Consider the following 13,864-nt stretch of genomic DNA (forward strand, 5'->3'; position numbering starts at 1 on the left):
TCAGTATGTGACTGGCCTGTTTTTACTTACACCAGATACTAGAATAAATTTGAGATCAATATATATAAATTATGGAAGTTATCAACAGAAGGTAGAATTTCACAAATAAGTTTGATAAAAAGATTAAAGGGACACTATAGTCACCTGAACAACTTTAGCTTAATGAAGCAGTTTTGGTGTATAGAACATGCCCCTGCAGCCTCACTGCTCAATCCTCTGCCATTTAGGAGTTAAATCCCTTTGTTTATGAACCCTAGTCACACCTCCCTGCATGTGACTTGCACAGCCTTCCATAAACACTTCCTGTAAAGAGAGCCCTATTTAGGCTTTCTTTATTGCAAGTTCTGTTTAATTAAGATGTTCTTATCCCCTGCTATGTTAATAGCTTGCTAGACCCTGCAAGAGCCTCCTGTATGTGATTAAAGTTCAATTTAGAGATTGAGATACAATTATTTAAGGTAAATTACATCTGTTTGAAAGTGAAACCAGTTTTTTTTTCATGCAGGCTCTGTCAATCATAGCCAGGGGAGGTGTGGCTAGGGCTGCATAAACAGAAACAAAGTGATTTAACTCCTAAATGGCAGTGAATTGAGCAGTGAAATTGCAGGGGAATGATCTATACACTAAAGCTGCTTTATTTAGCTAAAGTAATTTTGGTGACTATAGTGTTCCTTTAAAAGAAATGTTTTGAGCAGAAAGGCGAGAGCATCTTTGGTATTTTCTCCACTCTGGCATTTCAGTCGGTGAGATGGAGATTCTATTCATCTGCTCAATTCCAGTAGGGGTAAAATGAGAAAGCACTCCATACATATGTATTTGTCAGACTACAGTGGAGTTTATGTGCGTATTTTAAAGTGTTGTTTTAAGTAACAAACTATTATCTTCGTGTTTGTATCCTTTGTGAGCATCTGTTTTATATGGACATAAACCGCTCAAATGGAAGTATACAAACATGTACATACTGTTGTGATTTTTTTTTTTTTTTGCTTAACTGCAGCTGTTGATCTATTATGCAAGACATTATTCACATGATATTATGTCAACAAGGAACAAAATAAATAATCATTTTTTAATGTGTGTAATGTGTAGTAATTTCTCTCCAACTTCCACTAATTCTAGAATGATGTCTCTTTCCTGCTACTGTTGAAATGTGTGTAATATGCTACCAAAACAAAGGCTAATGGGATCTTTGAATAAAGTAGAAAATAAAAGTAAGACAGGAGCCCAATATCAGGTCTTTCCAATCAGATTTAAAATTTGTGAAAGGTCTGCTAAAGTATATCTAATTCTGCAGAAATCACAGTCCTTAAGAGAGCTAGCCACTGGGGAGATATTGGAGTGATGAAAACATCAGGTCTAGCTGGACTTTAAAGAAAAAGAGACATTGTAATGTTACAAAATAAGTTTAATGCAGTTCCAATGCAAGGGAAATCTAATCTTCTGGCTATGCAACTAGAAAATAGTCATTCTGAAATCCATCAATATTGCTGTACAAATACCTCTTTAAATGAAGCAGACAGCATATTCTATTTGCTAAAGTAATCAATAGGCATAATTTAACCTCATTAAAAGTGGCTGGCCAATTACGTTCATACACTTCATCAATACACAGAGAGATGAAAATGGCCGGAGAGAACAATCTTACTCTAAAAATACACTTGAAGTTCAAAGAAGGATATGTTTCCAGAGAAACAGAAAACAGAGGTTCAAAAGGTAATATACAAGGACAGTGACCTCATTTAACCTAAGGGACTTCCATTTAATTATCTGTAAACATTTTCCACTTGACTTCCCATAAAGCCTGGAAGCCGGCTAGCATGGTTAATTAAATCCCTCTATTCAAAGCCTATCTGCTCCAATACAACTTTTAATATGCTAAGACCCGGCTTTCCATATTCTGACTAATATAGTTATTAGCTGACAGCTATGTGGATGCAGCAATTACCATGCTACATGGACCCAAGGCTGAAATTATTTCATGCAAATCACAGGCACTGCCTCTGCCTATTTGCCCTTTTCCAATTACTTGATCAATGGGCCATAATAACAGTGGATAAGCTGTCGGCTCCATACTAAATGAAATGGATGAATGGAAGATAAGAATGTGAAGACGATAAATTGGCAAAGACACGAACAGCGTTAAAAAGAAAATAAAAAGGTTTGATACATAAGGCTGGAGGAAAAGATTAGCATTATAAGTGATGGAATAATTTCCTTTAATGACAGATTAAATTCAGCCACGCATTTGAGGAGGACAATGTTACTATGCACCACAACTAATTGAACGACACTGGAAAATCAATCAGGAAGTGTTAAAAATGAGAAACTTTGCAATGATTAAACAGACACTTAAAATGTAATGTATAGTTTAGGGCTGCCTTAAAATAAATTATTTTTAATCTATAACACACTGGGGCTAGCAAATCTCACCTTAACTGAAAAAGGCAGATAGGTTGTAAACTCGTTTGAGCAGGGTCCTCATTAACCTATTGCTCTTGTAACATTTTGTAATGGTTTCATTTATTGTTGAATGTCCCCCTGTATAGTATTGTAAAGCACCACGGAATAAGTAGACGCTATATAAATGCCAATAATAATAATAGGTTGGAGAGCCTGACAAAGAAACCTTCTTAGTATCGGATGATGCTCTGTACCAAAGATGGTGCATATACTGTGGAGAGTAAATAATCAGTTTTCTCAGTATCTCAGCTCATTAATGACCGTTATCAAGGGTGGTTCATCACATCCCAAAGAAAGTCATGAGAAATTTTGAGAAGGCAAATAAATGATGCACATCACAGATGAGATAGATCGAGGAAAAGTCACTTGGTAGAAGGCGAAGGGTAACAGAACAGAAACAAGATATAAAGGAAAGACACACTGAGAAAACGAATGCCATAGGTAACACAGGACTCAAAGGAATTTAGATGAAAGGCCAGAGGTGAAGAAAGTGGCACACACACACAAAAAAGCTGCAAGTTGACACAGAGTCTAGGAAATAGAACAAATGGTTTTAAAGACATACATAGTTCATAAAGAAATCACACACGGTAAAGATGTGCACAAGACCGGCAGAAGAAACAATGAAAAGTCACACAGCACAATGGGAAGGAATAGGAAGAAAAGAATGCACGCAGGACAAAGAAGGCCACACTACTTGAACAAAGAAGAAAGCATCTTTTGGAAGGGCAAAATGGACAATAAAGGACATGAAGGAATACAATGACAAACGTAAACCACAAATGTAAGATGAACATCTTTGGGAAAGAAAGGGCAAGTGAAAAGCAAAAAGATAGTCAGCTTTATAAAAATAAAGCACAGGGAATAGCTTGTAATATTAATTTTGTACTTTAGAAAAAAATGTTAAGGTAAGGTAAAGTTGTTTTGGTACATACAATATCCCTTTAACTCAATATTTCTATACAACGCTGTATTTACCAAAGTACTCTTCTGAAGGTGGGTTCTCCATATCGTACAACATCTTCTTGGTAAGACGATCAAGTTCATCCTCTGGCCGGAGAGAGGAGCTTTGCCCTGGGTAACCTGACATCTGGGAGGGGGTGGGGAAGGAAAGAAAGGATAAACTTTGAAATACACCATGTACCATAGGGGATTGTGCATAATAAATGTGCTTACAATAACTATATTGTAAAATTACCACTAACATTCATAATAAAGCTTTAATATCCCAAATCTTGCATCTTCACAAGAGGACTAAAGTATTATTTTAATACCCCAGCATATGGCCTCAACGATTATCTTTATGGAAATTTTAGCAAACCCTCTAATTAAGTAATTTTCTAAACAAAACAAAATGCTTATACATTTCCTAGGTATATTGTGTCTTCAAGAAAACTGAACACAAAGTACTACTAGATCTGTGAAAGCAAAAACTATTAGGGAATGATTATGCATTCAACATGCAAAGACCTCATCACATTGTAAATATATTTGACATGCTTTTTTTTAATATATATAATAAGACATATCTTTACATATTAAATACAAACATGCCCCACACAAACCATACAATCTTCTTTAAACAAATGGGGAATTGCTGGGACAGCAAGAAAATAGATGTAAGGTTTAGAAAATAAGGAGCATATGGTATTATGGTAAGCAAAAATGGGGAATGTGTCAAAGGAGTTTGGAAGATAAAGAGTAATTTAGTGGGGTGGGGGATACAATTAAAATAAGCAGTGGAGGACCAAATGTCTCCACCCACTGGATGTTTATTTACAGGAGGAGATGAGAGGTAATCTAATGTAGGGACCAGATGCCATTGTCCACAACCCAATTTGTCCTTAAGTCCCCCCCTGGTGGTCAGTGTTTCCAGGCCACTACTAGCCACCATCATTCAAATAAAAGTACCCTACCCTACCTACCCCCCCTCACTCTAATGATATTGTGTGGCGGGAATACATATTTTTTCACATTTTATAATCTTGTTATTCCCAGACATTAGGGTGGGACCTCAGGTCCCCTCGGGTTATTTTATTTATAGCACTCACTGTCTATGGGTGGGGGACAGTAGGTCCTTCAGTGTGAGTAACCCCGCCATCTACATCCTGATGCCCTCTCAATTATGGCCCTGCCCAATGCCCACAGGAGGGTCATGGGGAGAATAGGTCCCCCTGTTATGAGAGGGGGTCTTTCTAGTAAATTGCAAGCAATGGTCCCAATCTTATTTTTTTTTTTTTTTTTTTTAGACTGGTGATTAGTAGATATTCCAGATCCTATACTTTACTTCATAAGGTTTGGATGTAATTAGCATTGATCAAAACTAGGCACTGCATCGGACTAATCTCTAAAAATTTGGTCGAATTGGCCAAAATAAGATAATTGACATCCCAGACAGAATTTGTCCACATAAAATGGGGTGTGTGAGTAAGAGGCACAAGGTGCTTAAGTGAAACACACATAGGCAAACGAAGAGAAACAGGGGGGAGAGGATGGGGTGCCCATATGTAAAATATATAATGAAAATTAAGGGGAGAAAGTGGTACTTTCTTTCCCACGTGGCAAGAATTCTAGATTTGCCTCAATTTTTAGAATATAAAGATCTAACAATATATTGTGAATATAGATATTTGTTTTGATTAAGTTTACTTATGTACACAAACAAATTGACACCATAAGTCCCCAAGATTTTACACGTTACTTCAGCTACTTGACAACCTGGTGAGTTGTATGATGGCACCTTTATTAGATTAAAAACCATCTAAAATGTGTGCTCCACATGGCTCTTAACATGAGCTTTAATTTTCAGCTTGTATTTATAGCAGATTGTAAAGAATACTTGTTTTCTTTGTAATTAGATTCACAGAAAACATAGTAAGTGATGCAAAAAGAACACAATGTTCAGAACTGCCAGTCATAGTTAAATAATTAGTCACTATTACGTGAAAATGCTCCCTGCAATGCTCATGATGCGCCATATGAGGACGGCGAGGGTTTATTATACAAGCAGCACAATTTAGTAATTTGTATAATACCAACATCCTGTTCTCAAAGTGATGGCTTGCAATCTGTAATAGAGTACAAGAGAGCCCTCTTCTCCACTGCAGACACAAAGATTGTATTACCTAATATGCCAAAATAAACATTAAGTAGATCACAGATACAGAGAGAATACCAGTCCATAAAAAATATAAAAACATCACAGATTTTACCAGTCAGAAACCCCCCTACATTTGTAGCTTACTGTAAAATGTCAGTAGGTTTATAAATAAGCATCAGACCTGTGAGATCCAGATGGGTTCACTGGGACCATTGAGTACCTAGAGGGGGCCATGAATGATTCTACAGTACTCTAGTCACCCCCTCCAGTAGATGAAGGGTTTAAAAACTAATCATTTACCAAATTCCAGCGCCAATGTCCCTCAGCACTAGGTCATCCGACATCATCCAAAGGGGTACCTGAGCATACACAGCGAGCGCATTAGGCCCTCCCTATAGGAAAGCATTGAATCAATGCGTTCCTATAGGGATTTTAGTGACACTGGATGACCTCATACAGAGCGTGAGGACATCTAGTGTCAGTTAAGCGATCGAAATACCAGTAAGATCCCAGAAGCACCTCTAGTGACTGTCTGAAAGATATCTGCAGCCAAGAGTATCCATTCAAACCATGGTAATTTATTTAGTAACAAAATTACAAACATGAATAACAGACATATTTAATGGAGTGTGCCCTTCATCATAGCTAAAATAAAGAGTTACTCAAAGTACCATGACAACTTTGTGATGAGAAGTGGTTATGGTGCTTGGAGCCTGTATGTGCAGTGTTTCAATTTCAAAACACTGCACATATGGAATTTAAAACACTTTGCTTACCGGAGGTTTACCTCTAACTCCGGCTGTGTCATTTTAATGTCATTAGTGAGCTTGGCGCAAGAGTTCCAGGACTGATCTCAGTTCTGGGCAAATTTTCATGCACAGTCTGCAGTTCATTAGCTTGAGTGCAATGAATGGTGTCTCTGGAGTGGCTTAAAGCTTCTGCAGCAGCCGAAAGTGTCACCCTGCAGGATAGCAGCCTAGTGGGGACCCAGGTAAGAGGGCATACTGTTGCTAAAGAATTTGCCCCATTACCAGGGAACTGGTCAAGGGTACTCCTTGCATCAAACACTACAGCAGGATTTAATTGCACGGACATTTAAAATTGATAACCAACCCTTTAATAGCATGCAAATCTAATTAGATAACTAAAAAATAGTTTAGAAAGGGCAAATTTTCCTTTGGGGTGGGGGTGAGGTGAGTTTTCGCAACAGTGTTTCTAGATTAGCATAGACTTAATTTTTTGCAGTTCCCCCAAAAAAGTGGAAGAATTTAAATACAAAAAGTTACATGCAACTGTGTCAGCTGTTCATTAAAATTACAATGACTATAAAAAAAAATAAAAAAAAAAATAAGATACAGCTTGCCCAAAAAGTAAAAAACTTTTAGTGCTAGCTCAATTTTCCTTTAAGCAGGAAGTTTCAGACAAATAAAAGTGTTTATCTGGTTCACATTGAGCCTCCTTAAACGGAGCTAATGAGATGTCTGCGTCAGCATAATCTCACTTAGTAAACAGTGTATGCGTGGTCTACCAACTCATGAACAATAGTCTGGCTCCTAGCAGATGTGATGCACTGCTTCTTGACTGCTAAGACGAAGCGCGTAACTGGTCTAAAAATAAACGCACATGAGAAGGCATCAGGCTGCTGAAAAAAACAACCCAAATCAGATGCTCAGAGAAAAGCAAGAGGAAAATGTAGAGTGTACTATTCGCATACTGCAGAAATATTAGCGTAATTTCATACTGAAAATGGCTGCATGTCTAATTTAACAGAATACTTTGAAAGCAGTAACAGGATCCAGGTGAGAGGTACGATTAATAAAAAACATGAAAATTCTATCATGAAAATAAATTAAACATCAATCTGCACACATTGAAGCAACTCAAGTGTTCCTGCCACAAGATAGATAAATAATCAGAAAAAATTCTAAAACCCCCTATAGAATGTGAGTTTGTATGAGGATGGTCCTCCTTATCACTTTAGGTTTTAATAAGTTTGCACCCCCCCCCCCCCTCTCAAATTATTATACAAGACTCTAAATTGGCGGAACTTCTTTTTGGTCAGGGAGGGGTCTGGCACATACAGTACTTGCCCAGAAAAGGCTTGCAATATATAGAAATTTAAAGGAGACAGATTTTTGTTTTATATAGATTTTGTTTGCATTTTTTTTTTAAACCATCTACATAATGCATTAATATAGTAGATCATTTGTATGTAGATCTGTTGTATGCCTTTAACAAGTGCTACAGCCGTGTTTATTATGTTGGCCAATTTGGATTTAATGTCATTATCAAGGCTGTGCATATAGGCCAATATAGGGCAGACTCTATAATCGAAACTAAATTTGCATTTAAAGACATCCTCATGTGATCTAGGGTCGTATTCTTATAAAAACATGCTTATTTGTTATGGTTTTATTCTAGGAATCAACTTTTTGTTGTGTTTGAGTATACTGTACTGATCCCTCTAACGGCTAACCTATGACAATAATTTAGCCTTACTTTTTTTATTGGAAAACAATAGGAAGCTCTTTATAATAGCAACTCAATAGGGAATGCCTCGTTCTACTACATTGTGAGCCAGAAACTGTCTTATGAAACCTATGAACTGACCTATGAAAATACAACAGGAAAAATCAAGTAGAAGTCAAAACATCTTCAATTAATTTCTGTATTATGATTGAGTGAACAAAAGGTATGTGTGTGTGTGTGTATATATATATATATATATATGAGAATGATACACACACACCAACAAAATTTACTGTATTCTTAGATTTTTTTTACAGAGAAAAAAAAATGGAGGGAGCAGGACTAGTGAGACTGACATAAATCCTGAATATCCCCTCACTCCATTATCTATATGTAATTATACATAGCTAAACACACCTCTCCTTTGAACAATCCATCATTGTCAGAGAAAGAGGACAGATTCTCCAGTATTTTCAACTGAATACAGCATCAGGTACATTTCTAACAGTGCTGCCTTATGAACTTCTTTTCTGGAGCACGTGAAATAATCTGCGTTCTTTGGTGTCTCATCCATTGCACCCCACAGATTTACGATGCCTTGATAGGGACAGAAAGTAAGGGATTGTGTGGGTTTTGGCAGCATGATTATGTAAATTGTCCAGCTGCCTGCCTGTTGCAGTAAGAGGTGCAAAAATACTGATAATAGCTGCAGTAGTGAGTCATTTAATCTGTGTTTTACTACATCTACAGCAGTGCTAATTTATCGATTCATACCCATTAAGATTATAAGCTTTTTATGTTGCTAACAGGCAGAATGATGAATAGTTGTTCAAGGATGAAGCTCTCATCGCTGCACTAAAGGTCTTACTAGGAGCCACATTTGGGTAATTATACCTTTCTATTTAAGCAAAACCCACTCACTTAATAAGTTGGTCGGCTAGGCTCTTGTTCACCATCAGAAGCAGATAGTTCAGAACCTGTTCCATTTATTGGCCCAATCCAGTTTCACAAAATGTACTTATGAATTCAACAACTTTCTTCCTAGGGGGACAAATATCCTTTTTACTTAAAAGGTAGATATTGAAAATGTATTTTTTTTTTTTTGCACTGTGTGACTGAATAAGATTCCTATGTATAAAATAAATTTGACTGTTGTGCTTGAATTGCGGACTATAAAAAAATATATTTTTTTCAACAAACTGATAAAATAAACTATTAGAAACTATATTTATTTAAATCCAACAGCTGCAACCCTTAAAATAATTTCACAAATTATGCAGAATACTTCTTAACTTAAAGGACAGTGTAGTCACTATAACTATCTCATCTCTTTGAAATGGTTATAGTGCCTGCATTCCCCTGGCACTGTCCCTTAATTCAGTGTTAAACCGCTTAAGAGCAGTTTAACACTAAATTAGTACCCCTGGCCACAAACTGTCCAGCCCCTTCTGGAGGGTAGGCCAAGGCAGATATTATAGACTTCCTTATAGCCATACTGTTAGTTGGAGCTCTGATAGTCTGCTGAGTGTCAGCTGACTGCTTTTAGCCAATCATAGCTGCCCATTGCTGCTCATACTTCCTCATTAATCAAAGCTTGTGCTGGGGACTCATTTAGCATTAAAACATTAAAAAAAAGTTTCATGCTGAATTAACTGACTGTACCAGGGGGCTCCATACACTAAAACCAGTTTAAATAGATGAAGCAGACACAATGATCATAGTATCCCTTTAATTTGTTGTCAACTCTACCAGTTTGGGAAAGAATATGGAAATACTGAGTAGGCCCACTGTGTCATCGGTCAGTATCATGAAGATTAGGATATATAATAACTGGGTCTTTAACCCCTTAAGCATGGAGGCAATTGTACACATTCTGATCAAAACAAAATGTAAATAAAACCTTTAATTTGCCCTATATGTCTGTTCAACCATAATTCACCTTTCATATTAAGTGCACTTATTCTATATCATTCTGCTCAGGAGAAACAGGTTTTCATTTATCAACAGGCGCTATATGAAACAATTTTATATGAATTAAATATAAAAAGTATGAGAAATTTAGAAATGTTATTTTCTTAGTTCTATGCTGCATTTTAACGGTGAATATCAATACTGCTAGCTTTTACCGCAATAAAGTACACATATTTGTGTTCAGCAATGTTTCCCGAGTACAACAGTACCCCTCATGTACAGGTTTTATGGAGTTTTGGAAAGTTACAGGGTCAAATACAAGGCATTTCCCTGTCCAGCTTTTGCACATTGAAATTTGCCAGATTGTTTATGTTGCATTTGAGTCTTCATGGCAGCCCAAGAGTGAGAATTACCCCCCCATCATGGCATACTTTTTGAAACAGTAGACAACCCAGGGTATTGAACATGGGATATGTCCTTTCTTATTTAGCAGCAACTAAGTCACAAACCCTAGCCAAAGTTAGTGTACACATACATACACTGCAAAGGCTTGCACTCCTGGTCACCCTCAGTAATGCACATAATGTTGGCAAATCATGTAGATAAAGCAAAGAGAACCGCACTCCAATGATTTTGTTCAACGTTAAAGTAAAACAACTTTTATTTAATCCATTAAAAGTCGACATTTCATCTCCCACATGGAGCTTTCATCAGGACAGACAAATGTCCATGTGGGAGCTGAAACGTCGACTTTTAATGGATTAAATACAATTTTAATTTTACTTTAACTTTGAACAAAGTCCTTGGAGTGCGGTTCTCTTAGCTTAAACGCCTTGGTTTACAATTTTCGGTTTACAAATGAAAATCCATTGAAAATAATGCCTCTGTTTACAAATTTGTTTCACAATCCAAAGCAAGTTTCCCCAGGATGCATTGCACTTGGGAGGTTTATAGCACCACCCTCTGCAAGCTTGAGCCTGTGGGTAGCACGTGGCGTCGAGTGTGGAGGTGTTGGAGCGGCTTTTGCATCGGGTTTTGGAGCCATTCTGGAAATTGTTTGCAGATGTTTTGGGGCTTTTTGGTGCATTTCTCAAGCAGTAGAAAGGAAGGGAGCTGAGTTTCGTCATTTGCATGACTTTTATTGTGTGTTCTGCATTGTGGGTGTGTTGCCATGCCAGCTTATTTTTACTTTTTTCTGACCTCCAGAATGGATTAATTGGTTTTCAATGCATTCCTATGGGACACCGCGTTTCGGTTTACAAATTTTTCGCAATAATAAATGTCCCGGAGAACGCATTATATTTGTAAACCAAGGTCCCACTGTATATTTAATTTTTTGCATTTTTTTACACAAATAATGTCAAGATTACAGGCATAGCAATGTTTGCAGTTATAAGCCACTCAAGAGAGTTACTCTCAGCACCACAAACTTTACAATGATGTACAATTGTATTGTGACCCTTTAACACAAGACTAGACAAATTTGCTTTGAGTCTAGGAGCCATTTAAAAAAAAAAAAAAAGACTAAACTTTAACTAAGCTTTGGTCTTAAACATCGAAAATTACATTTCTTAAAGGGACACCAGTCACTAGAACCACTACAGCTTAAATAATCACTATAGGGTCAGGAACACAAACATGTTTTCCTGACCCTATAGTGTTAAAACCATCTAGCCCCAGACCCATCATCTAAAGAATCCTAGGTGGGGATTGTTCCACCCCACGCTTGGCACATATAGTGGTTTGTCTGCTCTTAAAATTGTAAGTATATCTCTTATTACCTTAAGAACTTACTTATATAGAGATCACTATGGGCCTTCTTTTCTTTTATTGTATATGACCTTCACTGCAACTACCGTCAGAGGGATATCCTACAAGTGGGGAGTTTAAATACGCTGGTTTACCTGAAGCGGGTTATAGCTCTTTCAAATGTGAGTTGCATTTTTACCTGTGTTGTCTGTAGTCAATTTACCTACACTATTGCACTATTGGTCCCCTCTGTTTTTGCTCTTTTCTCATTTGCTGCTGATGTTTTAAACTACATCCAAGGCGTTACTTGAACATTTGAAGACTTCTATGCTTATATATGGTACCTTTTTATTGTATTTTTATATAGTTGTTTCAGCTTTTTATTTGGCGCACCCTGTATTCCTTGTTCTGTTCTTCCAGTTTTCTTGAAGGGTTTGAAGGTCACCCTTTCCTTCAGGAGTGCAGCCTTCTTTATCCTTGTAATCAGCTGGTGTAGCGCTGTTCCACCATCTCTCTCTTTTTGTCTTCCCCATAGGAAGCATTGCTGCAATGCTCTCCTATGGGTTTTTCGACACGCTGCACATCTTAATGCAGAGCGTGGGGACATCCAGCATCATTTCAAGAAGTCAAGCTCTGTGAAACTGCAGGACGCGCCACTATAGGCTGTCTTAGTACTGCAATGTAAACTGCTCTTAGACTACAATGTTTTATATTGCAGGACAAATGGGGACACTGCACCCAGACCATTTTAATGATATATGCAGTTAAATATAGATCCAAGGATATATCTGATTGGAATCAAGGATACATATCCTTTCAAGCAGAAACCCATTCTGGGTTCATTATCCTCTATCCAATTCCTTGGGATAAGGGACAAATGGTGGACAAGGGGCAGGGCAATTTTTGCTCCAGGGCCCTGAAGTTTCTAGTTACGCCTCTGAATCCTCCTCTAGTGTCTTTCAGACCGCCACTGCAAATGCTCTGGAAGAATCATATAAACATGGTAGTCCCTTACTTGAATATTTCAATCTGGTCCTATATATGCAAATCAACTGTATTCCAGTATACCATATCCATTTAAATCAAGCATGAGTGTAAGTAGACACCATTTCAGAGAGCGCTGTATATGAGATTTAAAACCATCTATCCTTTAGCATCACCAGTATTACTGACAGCAACATGTCTAACTCTTTATTAATTGTTTTTTCCTTTATACTTTGCATACCTGTTCCAAACTATTTTGAAACGACTGGTTATATTCTGTTTCTACGTTTTTTTTTTGTTTTTTTTTATTTATTAAAGAGCAATTGTACTTGTGACAGAATGGGATGTCTGTATTAAGAGTGCTAGTGAAAAACATATGCCGAAATGTAAGGCCACACTCTCACTACAGTATGCTTGCAGATAATATACAAAGAAATATTACTTTAATTAAAGGAAGACAGGAATGTACAATGTCAAAGATAAAAAATTACATCCATCTATAGAATGAGTAGAATTGCTGTATTTTAAATATAAAAAGTATAACCTTGAGGTTATACATATTCATATACAATTAAACAACAATAAGAATGCGGTTTGAGTCAGGGATACACAGTCATACACCACTAACCAACAGCTTTTTAAGGGACAATTCGGCTTGCTCAATTTGTTTAGGAGTTAAAGGGACACCATAGGCACCCAGACCACTTCAGCTCATTGGGTGCAATATCCCTTTTGCATTTAGTGCTGCAATGTAAAACATTACAATTCCAGAGAAACTGCAATGTTTACATTGCAGCACTAAGTCTGCCTTCCAGTGGCTGTCTACAAGACAGCCACTGGGGACACTTACTGGATTAAAAGCGGGACGTCTGAGGGGGCGGAGTGTTGGTTCAGCGCCGAGGGACATCGGCGATGGGATAAGGTAAGTAAATGAAGAGTTTTTAAACCTTTAACTTGAAGGGATGAGGCAGGGGGAGTGATAGTGTCAGCATCCTTTTAACTGCATATCCATTAAGGCTCATTTCATAAAAGTGCATTTTTTTTAAAGGGAAACTCCAGTGCCAGGAAAACAATCCGTTTTCCTGGCACTGCAGGTCAGCTCTCCCTCCCACCCCCCAATCCCTGGTTGCTGAAGGGGTGAAAACCCCTTCAGTAACTTACCAGAGGCAGCGACGATGTCCCACGTCGCTG

General features: G+C 37.5%; 1 protein-coding gene across 7 annotated transcripts in view; it reads right to left on the minus strand.

Annotated features, from left to right (window-relative positions):
* Positions 1-13,864, minus strand: part of LPP (LIM domain containing preferred translocation partner in lipoma) — a 317,702-nt gene that overhangs the window by 68,994 nt on the left and 234,844 nt on the right. For all 7 annotated transcript variants that reach the window (XM_063442809.1, XM_063442806.1, XM_063442805.1 and 4 more), the window contains one exon: positions 3,439-3,550. In XM_063442809.1, the coding sequence (XP_063298879.1) occupies positions 3,439-3,550 (112 nt within the window). The remainder of the gene's footprint in view (positions 1-3,438; positions 3,551-13,864) is intronic.

This window comes from Pelobates fuscus, chromosome 2 (genome assembly GCF_036172605.1).
Source record: "Pelobates fuscus isolate aPelFus1 chromosome 2, aPelFus1.pri, whole genome shotgun sequence".
Taxonomy (NCBI): Eukaryota; Metazoa; Chordata; class Amphibia; order Anura; family Pelobatidae; genus Pelobates; species Pelobates fuscus.